Raw genomic sequence first — 25,555 nt, 5'->3', positions numbered from 1 at the left:
TGACTGTAAACACGTTGTTAATATTCTAGCAGCCTTGTGTATTTTCTGCTGACATCATTTCAGCAGGCAACATGTAGGAATTAAAAGCATGTACAGTAGAACCAGAGTGCCAGATTTTGGGTTTAGATCGCGATGTACTACTTAATAACTATGTGACCTTGGGCAAATTGTTTAACATCTGCACTTAATTTCTAATCTACAAAATGAGGATAATAACTACTTGTGGGTAAAGGTGTTTATATTTGTAAAGCATTTATAACAGTTCTGGTATGCCAAAATCTGTGTTATTCTTAAATATATAACACCTTCTTAAAATTTTTTAAATGAATTTTAATTTATTCAGGAGTGAGTGGAAGACATTTTCTTTTGTTTTTGAGTTTTCTTCTGTATCTGGGATAATCTGATTTTCCAGGGTTAGTTGGTTAGTTAATCTACTTGTTCAGTTTGGTCTCATTATTGTTGGTTTATGTTTATTGCTAAAGGATTATTTTGATTATTTTAGGTAGCTGCTGTAGCTTTCCTGGTTGGGAATTCCTTTATATAGATGGAACATCTTTTCTGCTGGTGAGTTTAGGTGTAGAGCAGAAGAGCATGGACCCTGTTATTAATCTCAGGAGCTTTACCATTGTCATTTTGTTATAGGAGAGGGAGAGGGGCCAGGGAGAGGGGCAGCCCAAGCCCCGCAAACCTGCCTATTCTAAATGGGTTCTGCCATCCGCCGCATCAACACAAAACATATGAGACTTTAATGGGAAGGAACTTTAATAAAACTAGGAAACAATACAGGTAAGGCAAAGAATCTAGTTTCTAAATGAAGCACCCAAAGCTACCCATCCCCTCGTGGGTAAAAGTCCATCCATATGGGATTGGCCCAGAACAAGGCCCCAAAGCCTGCTGCAAGTCTAAAGCATCTTCCAGTGGGGACCCACAGAAAAGGGTCAAAAACAACCAGACAAGGAAGGAAAGGAAACAACCAGGAAGGAAAAGAGCAAAATCAACATCAAGATAAAAGCTGCCATTGTCACCTCCCCATGGGTCTCACCCAGTCCACGAACAAAAGACAAGCGCAGTTTCTTCATGTGTCTCTAGGCTCCACGCGCCTCCTCCAGGTCTCCTGGCTCAATCCTGCTTCCTTCCTCAGTCTCTTCTGCAGCTTCTCCTCTTCCTACTCAGCTCCACCCTCCCTTGGGTGGGGCAGGGAACCTCCCCCTTTCCTGGGGACCACCCTGTTACAATTTGACATGGGCTCCATGGATATTAACATTCATGCCAGAAACCATGGCATGTTTGTGAGTAATGTGTTGGATTTCTTTAGAAAGAGTATTGCAGTTTGGGCCTAAGGGTGGGACTGGGCCTTGCTTAGAAATAAAGACAGTGGGGCTTTGCTTTCCTCAGTTCTGTTGAACCTGTTAACACATTTGGATCTGCTTGCTTTGTCTCGAAATCTTACTGTAGATTTCATCTTTTAATAACTTTCTTCTCCATTCTTTCCTTTCCTTTTTTTTTTTTTTTACTTTGCTGTCTTACTAGAAGATGAGGGAAACCTCAATGGTTGTCATCTTTCACCTCCAGGTTTCCTTTTTCCTTTTTTTTCTTTTTTCAAATACTTTGATTCTAAATGAAAAGGAATGGGATGACACAAATAAACCAGATTTCACCATTGACATTGCTATGTGACTGTAGCAGTGTTTTGAAACTCAAGAAGTAAACAACTGCATTCCAGATAGCTAAATAGTGCAGGTCCAAAAAAGAAAGTTGTTTTTTTTTTTTTAGCTACCACATTCACTTGGAAGCCCATTTCTCTCTTTCAGGATCCCAGAGATTTTATTACATGCTCTGCTTATCTATCTGATAAGGTGGCAAACATTCAGATATTCACCACTGACATTACTGGACAGTTGCCTATAAAACTAGACTTCTGACTCTGGATAGCTTCATCATCTCAGAGGTCATTTTCCTCATCCAGGAGAGCAGTCGTCTGAGCAGTCTCTAAATCCTGTTCATACTGCCAAACCTGGGTCCATGACAACCTCTTCTGGGGTAAGAGCAGGCATGATAATGAACACCAAGTTGAGGTTTCCAGTTAGTTTTCTAGCAAGCCAGAAGAAGGGATTTTCAGTTGTAGTTACTTTTGGCAGACATGTCATAGTATTGAAGATTCTTCTTTCAGTAGAAGACAATTGATTTTGGCTTAACTTTCCACTTTGTTGCCACACAGCACATTAACAAGCCATATCTCTATGTCATTGGGTATATTCTTATAACTTACTCTTGATGTTGCAACAGACATAATAATGGCATTCTGGACTTGGCTATAATAGCCATCTCTCAGACCATCAGGAATTTCCAGACCAGCCATAGACCATACATGGTACGTAATAGTCCTCTGTTTGTTTGGAGCACAAGGGAATAGACTTCATCACCCAAGGTAGCTGTGTACTTTCTCATATTCACCAGTCACGAATGTATTTTTTCCAGTACTACCATCACCAACAAATACAAACTGGAACTGAACTTGGGATTCTCTTTGGGTAGCCATCCTAATGTTACTTTCAAAGTGTCTTATCTGACTGAGGGCTGGGAATGTGGTTGAAACACAATTCAAATGCCTTGAGACATAGCCATGTAGATGAATGGGACACACAGGGCAATTGCACAGCATGTGGCCCGCATGAGGCAGGAATATGGGCCTGATACCCACAGATTTTCTATAAAAAGGAATCGAAAGAATGAAAGAAATTGCTGTTTCATCCCTCAACACTTGTATACTTTAAAAAGTATTTTCTTACATAACTTCACTATCTTTACCACATTTAGCTAAATTAATGATTATTTCTTGCTATTATATAATGTATTCTCCATACTCATATTTTTTCCAGTAGTTTCAAAAAATATCTTTTTGTTGGTTTGTTTGAATCAAGATTCAAGTGAGACACCTATATCCCAATTGGTTATATTTCTTAAGTCCTTTTTTTCCTTGTTACAATTTATTTGGAAGAGGAGTAGCATTAGTTTGTAGCTCATCTTTGATGGAAATGAACAAGTTCTATGTCATATCATTCTATATTAATTTCTGGTGAAAGTAAAATCTTCAATTGACATGTTTTAGTGGAGTATTTTTAAGCATTTACAAGAGTATATGGAATACAGTAATGATATCCCATCTGCCCACCAGCCAGCTTTAATAATTAGGTCCTGTCTGCCCTTGTCTAGCCCTCATCCACTTACCCTCTGCTACTGTTATTTTGAAACATATCTGTTAATATTTTTAAAGTGTGTTTCTAAAAATTAGACTCCAAATTTTAAAATTAAGAACAAATTGTTAAGCTTCCTCACCCTGCCCCCTCCCTTTTCCTCCATGTTGAAGGAACCTGGGTCACTTGTTCTGTGAAATATATTATTTTACATTCTGAATTTGTCTGATTGTTTTCCTCCTGATGTCCTTTTTCTTATTTCTTTCCCATATAAACAGCAGTTATTTCTAAAGCAATATTTCTCAAATTTTTTTTTCATTATTACTCCCTTAAAGGACCTTTTTAGACTTCCCCCATCCCCTTACTGTTGGCCCTCCCAGCTTTCTACTCCCTCCATCCACTCTTGCTCCCCCCCCCCCATAGATACAGCATTGTGCTTTGGGAAGGAGAAACTTTTTTTTGTCCCTTGAATGTGACATTGCTGCTGTTAAGATTATATGGCTGAAAGGTTTGATTTGAAAAAAGTTTCCAGTCTTTTTTAAAGCGTATTTTGTAAGCCGTACTATGTACTACATATTTCATTATGTCAACAGTTACATAATATCTTCACTTTTAGTGATAGTAAAATTGATCTTACTAGTAAGATTTTTTTATAGTTAGATTTATTTCATCATAATTCATGCAATTGGTAACACTATGATCCATTGTGAAATTCACTATCACTTTTTCTCCTAATGGTTTTAAAATCCATTCATAATTGTTGCCGATCTGTTTATGTAATTTCTTTTGTTTTTATTAGCTGAAATTCTTTGAGGGATTAGCCCTCACCAGTTAAATCTCTGGCTACTTGAAATACAACTTGACAGAACAGGCAAGAAAAATGCCTTACTTCCCTTTTACTTAACCAGTTTTTGATTAAACCCTTCATCTACCACCAATATCTATTGAATTTAATTTTAACTTTTTTACTTTTTTGAGCATTGCTAGCTACATATTTGTAAGGACTAGTATTTTATGATTTTTATTCTTTGACGTCTTCTAAAAAACAAAGGCAGATTCTTTTTAATTAAGAAAAAGCTCATTCTGTCTTGCATCACTTATATTCATTATTCATTTACCTTTAAACCTGCTATTTCATCATTCTAAGACTTACTTAATCATGACTCATCAGTTATTTTCATCTCCCTTAACAAGATAATAGAAGAATGATGGAATGATGGAAAAAGAATGATGAATGATAGAAGGGTGATACAATATAGAAAGATTGCCACTATTGCATGTTTACTCAGTTTTTGTTTTAATTTTTGTATTGCTCAATTTTGAAAGGATTTGGGTCTTTGTTTATAAGTTAATATTGTCCTCAGACAATTATCATTTTAGTTATAATATAAAATAGTAATCTGTAGAAGCAAGTTAGAATTTTTCATAAATGGTGATAAAAGTAGTTAAGGATTGTTGATTGGGCTTTGTATTATACCAGTCAATTAAGTTTCAGCACTACTTTATATTAATGTTAATAGACCTATCAGTCCCCAGAATATCTGAGATATCAGATTTAACTAGCCTAGATTCCAAAGTAGGTCAGTGGGTCAATAGGTTATTAGGTTGGAAAAAGATTTATTGTAGTTTCCATTTTTTTTTAATTTTTTTTTTTTTAATAGAGGCATGTTTTATTTATTTATTTATTTATTTATTTATTTGTGTGTTTTGTTTATACATGCACTGGGCACAGTCAGAAGCACGGGAGGGTGAGAGAATTCACCAGAGCCAGAGCAGGGAGCAGAGCAGGCAGAAGGACCGAAGTACACTGCTGAGGGAAGCAGCGGGCAGCAGGAGAGGTCTGCGCGCCATGTGGGACCCTCCTCTGGTGGCCGGGGAGCAGCCGGGGATCTCACCGGCGCCGCAGAGGCCGCAGGCAGCTTCACAACCCAGCACTCAACTGCTGCGCCACCTGGGAGGCCCTGTAGTTTCCATTTTTTAAACCCATGTTCTTGACTTAACCTTTTTGAATTAATCACTTAAAATTATTAATAATTAAATGAAATTAGAATTTTCCATTAAATTATGTGAACAGTACATAGGAAAGTAGTCTGTTATTCATGTTTTATAGTTGTAATGTATTGTTCTGTTACTCATGTTCTTCTGTTTTGTTTCCTGAAATGGATAACGTATATTTTTATGCTCCTTAGGTACAGCTAGGGCCATATTATTGGCTACTTAAGAGAAAGAAAAAAGGCAGCATTTAAGTTGTTCATACTGTAAAAATAATATATATTAATTGGTGAAATTTTCAAAAGTACAATGGAAGAGGTAAAAGATAAGCTAATTACATAGGATTATCAATGTTGATATTTTGAATTTATGTGTGATATATTTTTGATGCCAGTGTTACTGCCATTGCTGTTGGATGCCTAAATTCCAGCTTTACTATTTTAAATAATGGTGGAATGAATATAAAACTTTGGATTCATTTCAGGTCATTTCCTTTTTATTAAAGAAAATTTTTTAGTACAGTGGGCATATATATTTTCAAGCTATTGGTGTACCTCATCAAACTTTTTTCTTTTTTATATATTTTTTTCACTCATCAAAATTTTTTGAGAGATTCCTAATTTATCCAAAGTAGTGCTCAGTTTCTGTTTCAAATCACTTTCACCAAAGTTACCAAATTTTTTGTAATTAAATGTAATGAACACTATTTTTTTATTATTATTTTCAGGTAACATTAGTTTGCAAATAGGCTTCAAGATTACATTTTCTCCCCATGCCTAGCACCAGATTTTTAATCACAGTCCACCACCATCCAGTGGACCCCTTTTTTCATATTCCCCTTCTCTCTCCTTCACCTTTGGAAACCATAAATAAGGGTGTCATTAGAGTCGAAGGGTTTGTTTTCCTTTATATTCTACAAGCGAGTGAGATTGAGTGAGATTGTATAGCGTTTGTCTTTCTTTTTCTTACTTATTTCACTTTAGCATAATCCCCTCAAGGCCTGATGGACACTTTATAGTCATCTTATCCTCACTGCAGTGTTAATGTTGTCCACTTACTTAGACATTCTTTTCCTTTAATGTTAGTGACTGTTGATTTTTCTTTTCTCTGTTTGGTCCTTTTTCATATTATTACTAGTCATACTTAAAACATTTGCTATTTTCTATGTACTGTCTCAAACATGTAACATACTGAATTCAGTCCTCAAAACAACTGTATGTGGCGGGTACATGATTATCTTTACTTTAGAATTAATTAAAAAAATGCATAGAGATGAAGTGACTATCTGTAAGAGCCACAGCTAGTAAAGGGACTAATCCATAACTGTTTCCAGAGCCCATGTCTTTAAATTCTCTTCCTCTCTGCCTCCTCCCCATTTTACTAGCTACTTTTCTGCCTGTCTCTAAAATACTAATTTTTCATCAAATATCAATGTTAACTTTTTTTTCTCACTTTATATTTTCTTACTAGAGAAGACCATACAATAACTTACATAGTTTTGTTGATGTCTCTCGGTTTATATTGTCTCCTGTTATTTCCTGAATGCCAAGCCCTCACCTCCCACTGCTTACTAGACATTTATTTTCTTGCATATGTCAGAGGAATCTTGAACACAACATATCAAAGTAAGTCCATCATCTAAAGTACTTCTGGAGGTATCTAACGTAGTGATTAAGGGCATAGTTCAAGCTGAACTGTCAGTTTTTAATCTCAGTTTTACTGCTGACCTTGGCCATCTGACCTACTTTGTGTTTCAGTTTCCTCCTGTGTAAATGGAGATAATAGAGCATACCTTGTATGATTGTTGAGCCTCTTAAATGAAGAAAAACTGAAGAATGCCTGGCACATACTAAAGTTCAATAAATGTCAGCCATTGCTTTCAGCTCTCCTCTGCCCCCCCCCCAATTTATTCCTCCCGAGTTTCCTTTCCAACTCCCAGATAGGTCCAAACTTAGGTGATACTCCTGACTGCTCTTTTGTCCTCACTTGGATCCATCTCAGCATCTGTAATACATTCCTGTATTTCTTTCTATAACCTCTACCTATATATTACATTGCCTCTCCCTAACTCTAATACTATCTCCTTCCATTTCAGTCTTTCTTGTAGCTGGAATGATCTGTCAGTGTCTTCATGTTGCCAAGGCACCGTCTGCAGTGGCTTTTTTTTTTTTTTTTTAACCTTCATATAGCCTTTCATGATCTACTTCATGAGCTTTTATTTATCCTTCAGATCACAGCTTAGATATCACTTCTTTTAGAAGGCTTCCTTAACTTCTTTCTGTGTCCCACTTGTATATTCACAGAACATTTTGTGCATGTCTCTGGGATGCACCTCAAATATAGTGGCTATGACTGTTTCACCACTTTTAAACTACCATCAGCCTTGTGTTGGATACTTGTATTGGTTCTCAGTAAATATTTGCTGAATGATAGATATATGAAGTATAATTTTTAAAGAATCACTAATATTTAATTAGAATGTAATTTTACTTAAGTTTCTTTGATTTCTAGCCAGGGGTAACTTTTATATCTGCTAACCATTTGTGGGTTTTTTTTTTTTTTTTAACTCTTACATTTTTTGCTGTTTTTAATTTTCTTGGTAGAATTTTAACCTTTTACTGGATAACTTTTAGAAACTCTTATATGGTGAAGATACTAATAGTTAGTCATGCTGCAACTGTTTATTTAAACCTTCCTTTTAGCTTTTTAGAGGATTAGTTGCCCTTTGTGTTTATTTTGTTAATAAATAATAATAGATATTCCTGTACATTATATCCTTTCTACTTCACAGTAAACCTCCTTAGTAAGACTTCTGAGGCTTAGGATAATTAAGTAAATTAGTCCAAAGATTTCCATGCCTGATTGCTCTAGCTGTATCTTCCAGTGCTGTATTGAGCAGAAGTGATGAGATTACACTTTCTTGATTGTTTCTTATCTTAGGGGAAATTTGTCACTTTGCTGAGCATGATGTTAGCTATATATATCTCATATAGACCTTTTATTATTTAAGAAATTTTTATTTTTTGTTCGTTGAGTATTTTTATTATGAAAAGGTATTGAATTATGTTACATGTTTTTTCTGCATTGAGATGAACAAGTCCTTTTTAGCTTTTGGTGTATCATATTGACTTATTTTTGTATGTTGAGCCATTTTTGCATCTCACTTGATCATGGTGTATGGAGCTTTTAAATGTGCTGTCAAATTTTGTTTGTTAATTTGTTGAGGGTTTCTGCAGCTGTATACATTGGAAATATTGTCCTATGTTTTTTTTTAGTTGTGGAGTTCCTCCTGGCTTTAGATCGAGGTAATAATTGGCTTAAGAAAATGAGTTTTTTTGTTCTCTGTCTTGTTTATATCTGCTTTGATATTTATTTCCTTCCTTATAGTAACTTGGGGCTTAATCCCCTTCCGCCCACCCCCCCATTCCTTGAGGTGTAAATTCAAGATCTTTTGAGATCTTTTCTTCTAACATAGTATTTACCATTATAAACTTCCACCTAAGTATGGCTTTTGCTGCATTTTATAGGTTTTGATGTGTTTGTTTTGTCTCAACATAGTTTCTGCTTTGATTTCTTCTTTGACCCATTGATTGTTCAAGAGTATGTTCTTTAATTTGCATATGTTTGTGAATTTTCTACTTTTCTTTGTGTTACTTGATTTCTGGTTTCATCCCATCTTGGTCAGAAAAGATACATGATATGATTTCAGTCTTCTTAAATTTGATAAGACTTTTTGTGTGTGTGACCCATTATGTGATGTGTCCTGAATATTTCATGTGTACTTGAGAAGAGTGTGTATTCTGCTGCAATTGAATGTAATGTTCTGTGTACATCTGGTAAAACCATTTGGTCTATAGTGTTGTTCAAATTTACTTGTTTGCTTATCTGTCTTCTATTCATTATTGACATTGGGTTTATTGACTGTGTTGCTATTTCTTACTTCATTTCCATGAATGTTTGCTTCAAATATTTGAATGCTTTGATGTTGGCTGTGTATAGACGTATGATTGTGATATTTTCCTGATGAATTCACCTTTTAATCGTTATATAATACCCTTTTTTTTAAAGATTTATTTATTTATGCATACAAGAGCTGGGGTACAGGTCAGAGATGCAGGGGGGTAAGAGGATCCACCAGAGACAGAGTGGGGGACAGAAACAGGCAGACTGACTGAAATACACTGCTGAAGGGAGCAGCGGGTGAGACAGGAGCGGTCTACTCACCCTGTGGGTTTCTACCTGCCTGGCCGGGTATCGAACTCATGCTGCAGAGGCTACAGATTGCTTCATAGTGCAGTGCTTAACCCCTTGAGCCACCAGGGAGGCCCTATATAATATCCTTTTTGTCTCTTGTGACAGTTTTTGATTTAAAATCTATTTTGGCTTATATAAGTATGTCCACACCTGCTCTCTTCTGATTACCAGTTGTGTGGGCTATCTTTTTCCAGTCTTTCACTTTTCTGTATCACTAAATCCAAAATGAGTGTCTTGCAGGTAGCATATATAGTTTCAGTCAGTGACCCATAACATTTCAGTCAAAGATGACCACATAAGTGACAGTGCTCCCTGTATACTGCCTATGTGTGAAGTAGGCTAACTAGTTTTAAGTACATTCTATGATGTTTGCATAATGGTAAAACTGCCCAACAAAGCAAAACATTTCTGTTAATGTATTCCACCCATAAGCTACAGAAAGACCATAGTGGATATTGGGTTTTTTTTTTGTTTTTTTTAAGCAGTATGTGGAATTTATTTTTTAAATATTTTTATATATTTTTATTTTATGTATTTTTTTTTTACATCGTTCTTCATTTTTATACTATGTATGCTTTCTCCTCTCAGGTGTAGTTCCTGTAAAATTCCTACCACCAATTCTCCTGTGTGCCATCACCATAGTCCCTTGTGCTCCCCTCTTTTGATCCCTTTCCCTCCTGCAGAATGTCTCTGGTTTATAGTTGCCTTTTGATTTTGATTTTTACTCTATTATAATTACTTTTACTTCTTTTTCTTCCTGATCCCTTATTTGGATCCCTTACATTCCTCCTGTAAGTGAAAGCATCCAGTATTTTTCTTTTTCCTTCTGGCTTTTTTCACTGAGCAAGATCCCTTGCAGCTCCATCCATGCTGCTGAGGTTGGGTTATTTTTAAACCTCTTTCCCAGTCTGTATCTTTTGATTTGGTGACTTTAACCCATTTGTGTTTAAAGTACTCACTCTGATAGGGAGGGACCTACCTATGGCCATTTTGTAATTGTATTTGTTTTCTAGCTGTTTGTCACTTGTTTCCCATTTTGTCTTCCTCTGTGTTTTGTTGATTTTTGTTTTTTTGTGGTGACATGCTACAAAAAACTGTTTTCTCTGTGCCTACTGTGGGCCTTATTTATATAAAATAGTTTAGTTTTAACAATCTATTTTAAACCAATAACTTTAAAAAGTCTACTCTTTGACTTTCCTATACCACAGTTTGTTATTAATGTTACAAATTGCTTCTTTTATATTGTTACCATTAACATACTTTTATTTGAGGGAATTATTTTTATACTTTTGTCTTTTGACTTCTATACTAAAGTGTTTTCATTTTTTCTCTATTTTAAAATTAGTTTCTTTTAGAAACATTGTGAAAAGTTGTATATTTTGTTACTTTAAAAGTTGCTTTAAAACCTTCATGTTAACATTCTATATAAGTTCAATAAATCTAATATGTCTCGTTCTTTTCCTTTTTAAAACAGAATTCTGAAGCTGATGGTCATCCGTTTAGAAGAACACATTGAACTTAAAATTTTCTGAAGAATCAGTTCAAAATACCAAAAAAAAAAAAGGTGATTAAAGGGTTGTAGCTTGGACTTCACTTTGAATGACATTTTTCCAGAAAAATATGTAAATTAACCCATAAGCTCATTGACATACAAATTTGAGCAATATTTTATTTAATTTTTTTTTTCTGTTGTATTTATCCTAAAACATGTATGGTGCCAGCTGTGTTCAGATAGCACTTTGGATCCTCAGAATACAGTGATGAAAAAGACAGACGCTGACCTTGCTGTAATGAGCATGCTAAAGGAAATGAGGACAAATTCTATGCAGAGAATTAGAATGGGTAATGCGATAGGTACTGGGGTGCTTTTACTAGGAAATCAGAGAAGCCCTCATCATAGAAGAGTATTTCAGTCAAGATCTGAATGGCAAGAATGTGCCAGCCCTGTGAAGATCCTAAAGAGGAGTTTGACAGGCAGAGAACAGAAGTGATCATGGCATGCCTGGGGAACAAAAGAACAAATGTGGCAGGTGTAAGTGAGGGGAAGAGTATATGATTTCAGGTTGGGGAAGAAAACTGGAAGAGGAACAAATGTATGTGGTATTTTAGACACCTATAAAATCTGTAGAAATAAAAAAAAAATAGTGCGATATATAACTGTGAAGTTGAGTTTCTGGTTAGGGGTGTGAATTTAGGAGTTATTCGCATAGAAGTCAGAGGACATCTGATTTTTTAAAATTAAGTCTTAAAAACTGTATTCCTTGAACTTTGAACATGCATATCTTAGTAAAAAAGATATAAACACTAAATTCTAAAATAAGACAGAAAACCATTGAAACAGGAACTACCATATCTGACAAGCAGCTTTCCTATGAAAGGGAGCAGAAAAGTAGGGCGGTATCTCAGGGGGATTAGTGGATCGAGAAGGTTTTTGTTTCTGTTTTGTTAATTTTTAAGGTAAGTTACTAAGATGTTGATCAGACTAATCTAGTTAAAGAGGGAGAAATTAATGATGAGGAATAGGATACCTTGAGGGGTGACAGCACATAGGATTCATAGGACAAGTAGTATGTCACTAGATACTACACACTTTATTTTTAATACAAAAAGTATTGTTTTATGTATAAGCGTTCTTTTTCAAAGTTGGACTGTCTGGCACAGATCTTCTGTTAATTATGTCTGATGTTACATGCTGAATTAAAAGCATATCTGCTTCTGTATTTGGTAAAGTTGAAATTGATTTACAAAGTTTTTTGATTGCCAGTATCTTCCCATTTAAACATATTTTTTAAAGCTTGTTTTAAAAATGAAGTTTATAATAGAATTATCCTACCCTTACCTGCCATTGTCACTTAATAACTGTGAACTCAAGTTACTTATGTAAAGGAGTATTTGATTCCTGTATGTAATTTGATCCTTTAAAATTTAATTTGTGATCTGTGTATTCCCATGACTGATTCTTTAAGACATATACCATCTAGTCTGTTAATGTCCATATTTAATAAAAAAGACTTTTAATAATAAAATTTAATCTCTGTTAGATTGTATACTTGAAAGTCAACTCTACGACATCACATGTCTTCTGAAACTGGGTCCTTATAATCCATAATTTGGGCTAATGTGACTTTGGCTCGAAGCATGCATTCTAGGATAGTCTCTAAATAAGACCTTTTAGCTAGTCCCCCACTATCACCTTTTTTAAATTAAAGTTAATATGACACTGCTCAAAGAAGTTAAAAGGAATTTTTCCAACAGTTTCTCTAGCATACTTAGTTTGGCTTATTTCATCTTATCTTTCCCTTTAATATAGCTTGTCTATCAGTGGGCTAGAGAAGTAGAGAAAATATCTTATAACAAAACAGCTAGAGATATATGGTTTTCACTTAATTAGAGATATATGGTTTTCCTTTCAATTAGAGTCCTGTGATTTTCAGTTAGCTGGACAACAAATAATATTTGAAAATACTTTGTTAACAGTAGTAAAATAACCTAGTAGATCATCAGTCTGTATCTTCTAGACAATTTGGAATGGACTCTTTTTATAGTCAGTGTGGACTTTCCTATAGTCTAAAACCTAATTCTTGGGGTTCTTTCCCCCCCACCATAGTTTGCCCTCTTTTCTATCTTTTGATGATTAAACAAGCTTATAATCAGTGCCATGTAAGGCTCAGAACTAGTCTTTTAAATTTTAATCTGAAACTGCTCTGTTTAAATTCACTCAAATTGATTGTTACTTTTTGTGTTATTGTTTTTCTAGTGGTAGAAACTTCTGTTATTACATGATGATGAACATATATGTTGGAACAGAGGATGGTACTTAGGTCTTCTATAAAGTCTCTTCTCACTCTAAAATACTGTATTTCTGTGTTCCATCTGCTGATGCTGACCCAGGCACTTAAAACCAGTGCTACTTCTTTTATTTTTACCTCTGACTCCCCCACTCATTTTCTTTTAAAAATTCCTCATTTTTCACTATCCCACTTGTGCAACTTTAACCATTTGGCAATGCAGTATCTTTTATCTAGGGTTATTCTTTCTTCCTCTTATGAATGTACATTTGAAAACAGTGATAGCGTATTTTAGAATCTCATGTTCTTAGAACACCTTTAATCTTTACTGGTTTAGTTAGAGTTACACATTAATTTATACTATTGTCTAAATTTTGAAGGAAAAACATGGTAGTTAAGGTAGAATGTCTTATGCCTTAGAACTACTAGGATGTATATTAGAATTAAGGTGATTACTCATTATTTAATCCATGATTATAGGACATAAGTATCTTGGATGGATAAAACCTTCCTTACATTTTAGAAAAACTGATATAGAGAATATAGAGAGATAAACTTTAGACTTAAGAATCATTTCTAAGGGGAGGGAGATAAGGAAAAAAAGCATTTTTAAGGCAGTACAATTTGTTTTATTTTCAGTACTTATCAGTAGTTCATTTTTATTAGTGAGTAGTATCCCATTATATAAATATACATTTAGCTTATCATTTCACTGGTTCATGCGAATTTTGAGGGTTACCAATTTTTGTCTATAATTGCCAAAGCTGTATCATTATACATTTCAACCAGTAATGTTTGAAGGACCCATTTTCTCTACATGCTTGCCAATGTTCATATCTTTTTTTTTATAATTAATGACATATTATTGTTTCACTTCCTTGTTCGTTTTTTCACAACATAGGATTTTTTCCTTCAGGTATGTTCACTATACTTTTCCCACCACCAGAGCACCTATAGCCCTGCATCATAGTCCCTTGTGCTCTTCTGCCTCCGTTTCCTTCCCTCCCCCTCCTCTCCTGGATGGCTCAGCTTTCAAGAGTTGGTTTTAAAGTTTCTTTGATCCTTCTGATCTTTTGTTTGCTTTCTCTATATTACACTTATAAAAGAAACCATCGGTATTTATCTTTTTATTTCTGGCTCGCTTTACTTATGATAATTCCTTCCAGTTTCATCTCTGTTGCCACAAATGAGATGAGGTTGTTTTTTTTTTTTTTGATCACTGAGTAGTATTCCATTTTGTGTGTGTGTATGTGCACGGGTGCACGCATGCGCATGCACCGTGTTTTCTCTATCCACTCGTCTGTTCTAGGGTATTTAGTTGTTTCCATATCTTGGCTATTGTAAATAGTGCTGCTATAAGCATGTGAGTACAGATTTTCTTTTGAATTAGCATTTTTTTAAAGATTTATTTTACTTATTTATGCATACAAGAGCTGGAATGTAGGCCAAAGGTATGGAGAAGAGAGGGGGTGAGCCTATTCAACAGAGATAGAGTGGGGAACAGAATAGGTGGATTGACTGAAATACACTGCTGAGGGGAGCAGCGGGTCTGACAGGAGAGGTCTGCTCCCCTATGTGGGTCAGCTCCCTGGCCAAGGATTGAACTTAAGCTGCAGTGGCTTACAATAACTTCATAGTGCTGAGACTTAATCCCTTGTGCCATCAGGGAGGCCCTGAATTAGTATTTTTATGTTCTTTGGGTAGATACCTAGTAATGGAATTGCTGGATCATATAAGAGATCCATTTTTAGTATTTTGAGGAATCTCTGCACTTCAGAAGTGTGTTCCAGGGGCTGGACAATTCCACATTCCCAACAATAGTAAAAGAAGGTTCCTTTTTCTCCATATCCTTACTGGTTCTGGTTTTGGTTTTTTTGTTTGTTTGTTTTTAATGTGAGCCATGCTTACTGGTCTGAGTAGCTCATTGTGGTTTTGATTTGCATTTCCCTGTTGACTAGTGATGATGAACATTTTTTTCATATGCCTGTTGGCCATCTACATGTCTTTTTTGGAGAAGTGCCTGTTTAGTTCTTCTGACCATTTTTGTTTTCTTTTTGTTGAGTTGTACGAACTCTTTGAAGAATTTTGGTATCAGTCCCTTGTCAGATGTATAGTGAAGGCAGTACATTTTAATTCCTCCAGTGTGGGGTTAAGATGTTTTGATGTAAGGCTTATCTCTACTTGACTTACTACCTTCACTACTCTACCACTCCTTTTCTCACTTTGTGATTTGGTAAATAAAAGCTTTGTTGTACCATGCCTAGATTTTTCTCTAAAGGAAATGTTAAGCCTCTTAGTTACTCAAATATGATGCTCTCTCACCTCATAGTTTTGTGCCTTTGCAAATTGCTCTTCTTGTGCCTTAGAATTTGTTCCTTCCTTTCCTGTAGGCTGTTATTTCTCAAATTTAAATGTTTGAACAGATCACATGGGATCTTGTTAAAATGTAAATTATTATTTAGTATTATTATTATTATTTAGTAGGACTGAGTTGGGATCCAAGATTTGGTCTTTTAAAAGTTCTCCGATGATGCTGTGGTCTCTGGACCGTATTTTCAGTAAGAATCTTAGATCACCTGACAAACTCGTCATCAAGAATATTTCCTCTGATTATCCCTTATCTGCTTTTCTTAACTTGTTTATTAATAATTATTTAGGCATCTGTCTCCCTACTCAATTTCTCATATAGTATTTCTCAGGATTACTGTGTTGGACTACATGAACTGTCTTTCATCCTTGTATCCCTAAATCTTAACATCATGTTTAATAAAATAGACTTAATAACAACTGTTTGTTGTCAAGTAGTTGATGTTATTACCGCCTGTTTACAGTTACATAGTCTAGCATACATACTGAATATTGAGTGTCTTTTTTAACTTTGGTTTTATAGTAGGAAAAAAATGATCAGCCTGAATTTTTTCCTCTATACTTTCTTTGGAGGACATAAAACTTCTAATGTGCTATAGGTATTTGCTTGACAATAATGATCCAGTCTTCGGTAGAAACAAAAACATATGAAGTCTCTATGATAGCAGTGTTTCTCAGGATTACTATGTAAAAATAAGATTTTTAGAAAACTAATGACTGTTTATTTTTCCTTTCACCCAAGGAGAAGTACAAATGTCTACCACAAGACGAAAACGTAATATGTTACGTTGTTCACCGTAAGCTGTAATAAAATGAGCTCGATTGTCGACAGGTATGTTTTTAGAGAATCTTTTATTTTTAATTATATAAATCTATTTTATAATTTGCCATTACAGCAGTGGTCTATATCAAGCTGATAAAAAGAGTTTTGCGCTTAAAAATGATTACTACTATGTTTGATTTCTGTAATGAAGTAAGATATGTTAATATTATCTAGAGTCAGCGTTTGAAATGGGCTATAATTTTGAGTGATTTGGTCAGCGCTGCTCTGAAGGAAGTGATAAAATGTTTGCTCGGTACTCTGTAATCTCTGTACTTCTTGTCCTTTTTCTCCTTATCTATTGGTGCTAACTCCATACTTTTATTTATTTATTTATTTTTATTTTACACATATTTTTCATCATTTTTGTATAGTGTATGCTCTCTCCTCTCAAGTGTATAGTCCCCGTGTAAGTCCCACCACCAATTCACCCATGCACTGTCCCCCTAGTCCCTTGTGCTCTTCTCTTCCCTGTTTTAATCCCTTTCCCTCCCCATCCCCGGCAGAGTGTCTCTGATTTATAGTTGCCTATAAATTTTGTTTTTTATTATCTTTTTTTTTTTCCTAATCCTTTATTTTGGTTCCCCTACATTTCTCCTTTAAATGAAACTATCCAATATTTTTCTTTTTCTTTCTGGGTTATTTCACTGAGCATGATCCCTTCCAGTTCCAGCCATGTTGCTGTGAATGGCATGAGTTTATCTTTTTTGATGTTGAGTAATATTTCACTGTGTACATATACCATGTCTTCTTTTTTTTTTTTTAAGGATTTATTTTTATTTATTTATACGAGCACTGGGTACAGTCAGAAGTGCAGGAGGGTGAGAGAATTCATCAGAGCCAGATTGGGGAGCAGAGCAGGCAGAAGGACCAAAGTACACTGCTGAGGGGAGCAGCAGGCGGCAGGAGACGTCTGCGCGCCATGTGGGACCCTCCTCAGGTGGCCGGGGAGCAGCTGGGGATTGAACTGGTGCTGCAGAGGCTGTGAGCAGCTTCGCAACCCAGCGCTCAACCGCTGCGCCACCAGGGAGGCCCTATACCATGTCTTCTTGATCTACTCATCTATTTTTGGACATTTGGGTTGTTTCCATATCTTAGATATTGTAAATAGTGCTGCAGTAAACATAGGGGTGCAGGTATCCTTTTGAATTAATGATTTTGTGTCCTTTGGGTAGATTCCTAGGAGTGGAATTGCTGGGTCATATGGAAGCTCTGTTTTTAGTAGTTTCAGGAACCTACACATGGTTTTCCATAGTGACTGGACCAGTTTGCATTCCTACTACCAGCGTAGAAGAGTTCCTTTTTCTCCACATCCTCGCTAACATTTGTTGTTTCCTGTTTTGTTGTTTGTTTTTTTTTTAAGATTTATTTATTTATGCATACAAGAGCTGGGTATAGGCCAGAGGTGTGGGGGTGAGAGGATTCACCAGAGACAGAGTGGGGAACAGAACAGGCAGACTGAAGCACACTGCTGAGGGGAGCTGTGGGCGAGACAGGAGAGGTCTGCTTCATCATATGGGTTGCTCCCTGGCCGGTCAGGGGGATTGAACTTGTGCTACAGAGGCTGGGGACTGCTTCACAGTGCGGTGCTTAACCCTTTGCTCCACCAGGGAGGCCCTGTTTCCTGTTTTTTTAAATATGAGCCATTCTCACTGGTGTAAGGTGGTATCTCAGTGTGGTTTTGATTTGCATTTCCCTGATTAAAAGTGATGTTGAACATTTCTTCATATACCTGTTGGCCATTTGCAATTTCCTCTTTGGGGAAGTGTCTTTTTAGCACTTCTGCCCAGTTTTTGACTGTTTATTTACTTTGTTTTTGCTTAGTTGCAATCAGCTCTTTGTAAATCTTTGTGATCAGTCCCTTATTAGTAGTATTGTGTGCCAGAATTTTCTCGCAGTCAGTAGGGTGTCTCTTTGTTTTGGTTAATGTCTTTTTTGCTGTACAGAAGCTTTTTTTTTTTTTAAAGATTTATTTATTTATTTATACAAGAACCGGGGCACAGGCAGACACGCGGGAGGGTGAGAGGATTCACCAGAGATAGAGTGGAGAACAGAACAGGCAGACTGATGAAATACACTGCTGAGGGGAGCAGTGGGCGAGACAGGAGACGTCTGCCATGCCCAGAAGCTTTTTAATTTGATGTAGTCCCAGCTGTTCATCTTTTCCTTCACTTTCTTTGCTTTGGGGGATATGTCTTTAAAGATGTTACTGAGTTGTATGTCATGTAGTGTTTTGCCTGTATTTTCTTCTATATCTTTTATGGTTTTAAGTCTTATGTCCAATTCGTTTGTCCATTTTGAGTTGGCTTTTGTGCATGATGTGAAGTAGTAGTCGAGCTTCATTCTTTTGCATGTAGCAGTCCAGTTTTCCCAGCACCACTTATTGAAAAAGCTGTCCTTGTTCCATTGCATAGTCTTTGCTCCTTTGTCAAAGATTTGTTGGCCATAAATATGTAGGTTTGTTTCTGGGTTTTCTATTCAATTTCATTGGTCTATGTATCTGTTTTTGTTCCCATACCATGCAGTTTTAATTATTATGACTTTGTAGTATAGTTTGAAGTCTGGGAGTGTGACACCTCCATTTTTGTTTTTAGTCAGGAGACTTTGCCTATTTGAGGTTTTTTTATGGTTCCATATGAATTTCATCCATATTTGTTCTATTTCTTTGAAGAATGTCATTGACATTTTTATTGGAATAACATTGAAACTGTAAATTGCTTTCGGTAGGATTGCCATTTTGATGATGTTAATTCTTCCAATCCAAGAGCAGGGGATGTCTTTCCATTTCTTTGTGTCTTCTTCTATTTTAACAATGTTTTATAATTTTCTTTGTATATGTCCTTCATCTCTTTTGTTAGGTTTATTCCCAGTATTTGACTTTTTTGTTTTAGTGATGAAAGGGATAGTTTTCTTGATTTCTTCTTCTTCGTATTGATTGTTTGCATTTAGGGAGGCTACTGATTTTTTGTGTGTTGATTTTGTATCCTACTTTACTAAACTGGTTATTTTGATTAATTTTTCTGTGGAGTTTTTAGGATTCCCTGTGTATATTATCATATTGTCTGCAAATGGATGTTGAACTTTTTCAAATGCTTTCTTAGCATCTATTGATATGATCATATGGTTTTTCTTTTTCTTTTTTTTTGATGTGTTGGATTACATTAATTGATTTTCAAATGTTGAATCACCCTTAAGCCCCTGGTATAAGTCCCAGTTGGTCATGGTGAATTATCTTTCTGATTCATTGTTGGATTCTGTTGGCTAGGATTTTATTGAGGATCTTTGCATCAGTGTTCTTTAGAGTAACTGCATATCTTTAAGCATCTTTGCTTTTGTGGCTAATATAATGTAACTATTTTTAGGATTTCATTAGTTGAAATTGTAATTTAAAGTCTTACTCTTTGGAAAAGGATAAGCCCCCTTGCTGCTTTGATATTTAAGAGTCCTATGGTTTTTATATTTATTTATTTTTTAAACATCTTTGACATTGGGGTCATCTAACAATTGACTTATCATAGTTTAACTGTTCACATGTTTTAGTCTTTCTTAGTGGTACATAAAATAGTAAGTCTTACATTTAATAGTGCCTTAAATTTGTTTCAATACAGAAACTTTTTAAAGTACCTACTCTTTTGGTAGCTAATGTATAGCATGCTTTCTATATGTTGTTGCACTTAACCTCACAATATTCCATGAGATTTTACAGATAAGAAACCATAGGTCAGAGTAGTTAAATATCTTGTTGAAGGTCATGTAATTAGTGAGAATTTCTAACTATGATCTCTGTTGCTCTGATGCTAATAACTTTTATTATACTATACTGTGTGGTTCTTCCACAGGAAATTTTTTAAAGAATTTTGTGGCCAGTGTTGTATCTAGCAGTGGCTTTGACATCTGGGGCCTATGTGTCTCCCTTTTGTAGGAGAATAAGCAGTGTAGATCTATACTATACCAGAACTTAAGACCTAAGGCCCAGGGTATTAACTTAAAGAGACCTGCTTGCAGCACAGCCATAGATTTTGGGCTGTGCCATATTTTCAGGCAGGATCTATGTGTAGTCTTCTCAGAAAAGATGTTCACTGGGGGAATAAATATGACTTTGGCATTGTGCTTCTGGAATGATTGCCAATTCTAGACAATATACTCTCTAGGGATGACATCTGTGTTCATACATAAAACAGTAAGTAGTTCTTAATCTCTGTATATGGTGAAAGCTATAGACTTTCTCATTAATAAAATACATATGCATACAGAATTTTTCATAAATTTCATTGCCTACATGGAATCTGAACCTGCTGGACCTGCGCAATACAGAATTTGCAGATGATTTCAATAGTGTGTCCAGCAGGCACTTTAGTGCCACAGACAGTTGTGTTTCATGGACTGTAAGTCACCTAAAAGTAACTTGCTTTGTAGGTTAAGGGGTTAGACACCTGTGCTCTTGACTTCATTTGTTAGAATGACCAACCCCGCTTCTGTTCACTTAGATCTCAGATCAGAATGTCCCCTCCTCAGCAAGTCCTTCTCTTACCACCCAGAGTTAAGCAACCACCACATAACTAAAATATTACCCCTTTAAAAAAGAATTTCATTATTACTTACTTTCATGTTGGTTTCTTTCTACTAGAAAATAAGCTGTAGGATAGTAGGGATGTGTATGAATAGTTAACTGCTCTATAACCATGTCCAGAACAGAGCCTAGCACACTAGTGCTAATAATTATTTGTCAATAAACAATGAAGTATATGTAATACAAATATAGCTGTAATATAAATATATATAAGTGCATTTAATATAAATAAACATGTATTTAATACATATTATTTTTCAATAATGAAAGTATTAATATAAGTTAATATGCTAGATATTGGCATGTTTATGAGTGATTAGTGGTTTGCTAAAGTGAATGTCTCAGAAAATGTTTTTAAAGCTATGCTATTATAATTAAGTGAATAATTTTATGTAATGGGCAAATACACTGGCTTCCTGTAGTTTTTGCTGATTACTAAAGATTTGAAACAAGATATTTAATTTAGGATTAAGTTAAATTCTTGTTTTGCATATTATTTACATAGTACCACTAAGCAGTTTTAAATTCACATGTAATAAAGTTTGAATATTTAATTAAATATAGCCAAACTTTAATTTTCAAGTATTTATTAGAAAACAAGTGAGTAGCTACTGAATTTGAATTTGTACAATCCATCCTACATAAATCTTAGATCAGTAATGATTTGATTCATATCATTGAGAATTTAGTATTGATGTTGCTAAGTCTCTCATATTCTTTATCAACTTCCTTTTTTTTTTTAGAGATGATGGTAGTATTTTTGACGGGTTGGTGGAAGAAGATGACAAGGACAAAGCAAAAAGGTATTTCAACTTAAGATGTAAATGAATAATGAATAAATTTCATAGTAACCAAATAGTAAATCATTAATTTCCAAAGGCTATCTGCCTTAAGAACCTCAATATCTAGATATATTAGTAAAGTGAAAGAGCTTAGACTGTCAGATAAAGTTTATCAATTAAATAAAACTACCCTCTAAAAGTTCCCTCTCTTCATATCATTATTGATGACATTACTGGGGACATTTTGTTAAGGTAGGGTTTGCCTGAATTCATCACTGTAGTTGCTGTTTTTCTCTTACTCTATTTTTTGGAAGCAAGTTAGTGTTGGAATGGCAGGAGATTGGAGTATCTCCTTTTGGAAGAGGGGGTAACCTACAATATTTGAAATTCTTCTATAAGAAAAATTATCTCATATCTGCATGGACTATATATATTCTATCCTTTAGGTTATACTCCATTGGCATATTTTTTATTTTTTGCTCAACTTGTTTTAATTTTGACCATTGGAAGGTCTTGTGTGATTGGCTTCTGTGTCCTTTGATATGCTTTTGTTGTCCAGTAAAAAGGGACATAAAGGAAGGAGGATTTTGGGAATGATATTATCAAGTAAGTGAGGGAATAGGATCTAGAGCTATGGTGGTAGTAGTGAGGGCTCCAACCCTTAAATAGGAGCCTTCACAGTTATAGTATCAGGAGAGAGTGTCCAGGTAGCTTTACAGCCAAGTTTGTAGTCACTGAGAGTGAATAATAAATACTTCTACATCCTGCAGGGGAAGGGGAGGGAGAGGGATTGAAGGCGGGAAGGAGGAGCACAGGGGACTGTGATGATGGTGCACAGGTGAATTGATGGTGGAAATTCTATGGGGACTACGCCTGAGCAAAGAAAGCAAACATTGTTTGAAAATGAACAATGATGTAAAAAATATATAAATAAATAAAATTTGAAAAAAATAAACACTTCGTGTTTTTCCCCTAGCACCATTGAACTGCATGGCGTTTGAACGATGGTAGAGGAATTAGAACATTACACGGGGAAAGGAGGGATCGGGGTCAAAATAAGGGGGTTGCAATTGTATGGGGAATATAAAAATAAAATTAAAATTAAAAAAAAGAAACATAATAAGGAATTGTTTTTGAATGTCTATCTTTAGCAGAATAAAAGGTACTAAAGTATAAGACAAGCCCTTACAGTAACCAGGATTTGCTAAATAGTTAAATAAGTGATTTAGAGTATATTTTTGAAGATTCTGAGTAAAGCTATACAACATTATTCAAGGAAATGAAAAGATTTAGACTTAAAGCTAAAACAAATATACAGGATAATCCCTTAACAAAAACCTTAATCTAATGGGAGTGGGTAGACTTCTTACAAAATCTTTAGGGCAGAGATAAGGTCTCTGATAAGATGGAAAGAATGTCTTGCTTGAATGAAGAGGCAGAACACTAAGGAGTTGGCTTAGAGTCTTAAAGACCAAGTTTATAAATGCATAAAGTGAGCTATGGATATTCTGTTTGTGGAGATTCTGAAGATTTGTTTGATCATGATTTTGAGAAACCAGGATTACTGTGTCTGTAGAAAATCTTGGAGAAAGAATGAATCTCATAACTATGCTGTAAAAATGAAAAACCACCACATTAAACTCTAACAGCAGTGAGGAGTTAAAGACCTTCGTGTTGAACCTAGAACAAAGGGAGTTTTGTACCTACCCCCAAAATGACACATCTGTGATTTGTTATCAGTGGGGCCATTCATTACAAGGTCTGAATACTTTCAACTTGAGTCTAATGTGAATTAAAGTTTGTTTTTAAATGAGATTTGTAAACATTTATAGTAGTGCCTAGCACATAAGTATACAACAAATATTGGCTGTTATTTTTTTAACTTGTGTTAAAGTACTTCATATATACTAATTCTCAGATACTTATTTCTGACTCATCTCTAGAGGAAAGTAATGAAAGCTATATATCTAAGTGCCTCTCATATATGCCCTTTAAAATATCAAATGGACAATTTCACCATATCTCAATTCTTCCCTGAATCATCTGTCCACCAAAACCAGTATCACATGTTGTATTTTACCTTAAGAAACAGCATTAACAGTATTGGGGATCCTCTTAGATTCTTTGATCTCCCCACCAAAATCTAATCCAATCTACCTAAAATTGTCAGTTCTGTCTCTTAACCTTCAACCCACATTGCTCCATTAACACTGACACTGTGGTTTAAAGGAGTGGTGTGACAGCGGTCCCCTAAATGGTTACGTGGCTCCTCAGTCCTATGTGGCATACAGTAACTAATTAGTAGTATTTGCTAAATGAATTTGTTTTGCCAATCATGATCTTTTCATCATGGATGCCAGAATGGTCTTATTAACAAGCAATCTATTCATGTCATTTCTTTGCCTAAAACCTTTAAGTGCCTTCCACGGCTTTCAGGATTAAATTAAAATCCTATTACATAGCATAAAAACTTTCATGATTTTTTTCAGTATTTATTATTTTCACTTCACCCCGACCCTAGAATGCCATCCTTGCTTCCTCCAAGTTTCCATAGGAATTACATGAATTTCTTGAAAGGGCTTGTCTTTCCCATTTTCCCTAGCCCTCATTAGCATAGTCTGTCTTTATGACAAGCTTTCCATGTTTGAAGAAGTTAGTTAATATCTGTTATGTTACTTAAGAGGTTTGAACAGTTAAACTTTTTTTTATTAATACAGAATAAATAAAGTTATCCAATGACACTTTGAGAAAGTAGTATACTTTGTTTAAACAAAAGCTGAATTTGGAAATCTGATTTTACAAAGCAGGTATTCACGGTATTACAGAATGGTTAATTTCTACTTACATAATTGTATTTACTTATCTCAAAAGCTCTCAGTGCAGCTAAGTATTTATTTACTGGCTATTGCTTCACATAGGATAGTAATAATTATTCATTTTAGATTTACATTTTGAGTGCTTACTGTTTATTAGTTATTATGTGACATTTAAATGAAAAAAATTGGCTATATAATGAAGGAGCTGAGAGACAAATGGAAAGGTTGAGATTGGGATGTAGAATAAATGAGAAGAACAATCTGTGATTAAGCTGGGAGGTAGGGGAGTTTTCTACTGTTAGATTTGTTTGTAATTTAAAACTTACAGGCAATGGTAAAGTTTTCCCTATTCAATAATTTTTAACAATTTGTCATCACACATAATAGTATTTGCACAAAATATTTCTGTGATATTCTTAGTAACCATTGAGGAAAATACAATTCTTGGTAAAAAATAGATTAAATAAAGCCTAAGGGCCTCCCTGCTGGTCTCGGGTTTAAAGACACAGCTCTCTCTGTCTATATCCAGCCACTGCCAAGAGTTAGATCCGATCCGAGGCTACGTTGCTTACCTGCATGGCACGGCAGACCTCTCCTGTAGAGCCCACTGCCCCCCTCAGCAGTGTATTTCAGTAGATCTGCCTGTCCTGCTCCCAACTCTGTCTGTGGTGAATCCTCCCACCCTCCCCTCTTCTGGCCTACACCCCAGTTCTTGTATGCATAAATAAATAAATATTTAAAATAAATAACTAAAGCCTGAGATTTAAATACAGTTTGTATTGTTGGCATTTTTTTATAAAAACATCTGTGTAACAGATTCTTATTATGTAAAAGTTCCTTTAGTGATAAACTGGGAAGAAAAATTATTGCCCAAATTAATTGCATATTATTGGTAACTTAGGAGATAAATGTTACTATCGATATCAACAGACAGTGCTCTGTGGTTGTGACAACTTTAGCATTGTTATTTGT

At 35.2% G+C, this 25,555-nt stretch overlaps 1 protein-coding gene and 1 pseudogene across 5 annotated transcripts in view; one reads left to right on the top strand and one right to left on the bottom strand.

The window, feature by feature from the left end:
• CLOCK (clock circadian regulator) overlaps window positions 1-25,555 on the top strand; it is a 93,035-nt gene that overhangs the window by 13,802 nt on the left and 53,678 nt on the right. For all 5 annotated transcript variants that reach the window (XM_054688251.1, XM_037530635.2, XM_037530634.2 and 2 more), the window contains exons 3-5: window positions 10,915-11,004; window positions 16,338-16,427; window positions 21,729-21,788. In XM_054688251.1, coding sequence (XP_054544226.1) covers window positions 16,408-16,427; window positions 21,729-21,788 — 80 coding nt within the window. In that variant the 5' untranslated portion in view covers window positions 10,915-11,004; window positions 16,338-16,407. The remainder of the gene's footprint in view (window positions 1-10,914; window positions 11,005-16,337; window positions 16,428-21,728; window positions 21,789-25,555) is intronic.
• On the bottom strand, window positions 1,943-2,539 carry LOC119260808 (GTP-binding nuclear protein Ran-like; annotated as a pseudogene).

Source organism: Talpa occidentalis, unplaced genomic scaffold (assembly GCF_014898055.3).
Source record: "Talpa occidentalis isolate TD23 unplaced genomic scaffold, MPIMG_talOcc4v2.1 talOcc4.6, whole genome shotgun sequence".
Taxonomy (NCBI): domain Eukaryota; kingdom Metazoa; phylum Chordata; class Mammalia; order Eulipotyphla; family Talpidae; genus Talpa; species Talpa occidentalis.
The sequence above is the reverse complement of the archived record's forward strand: the minus strand, read 5'-3'. Positions and strand labels throughout refer to the sequence as shown.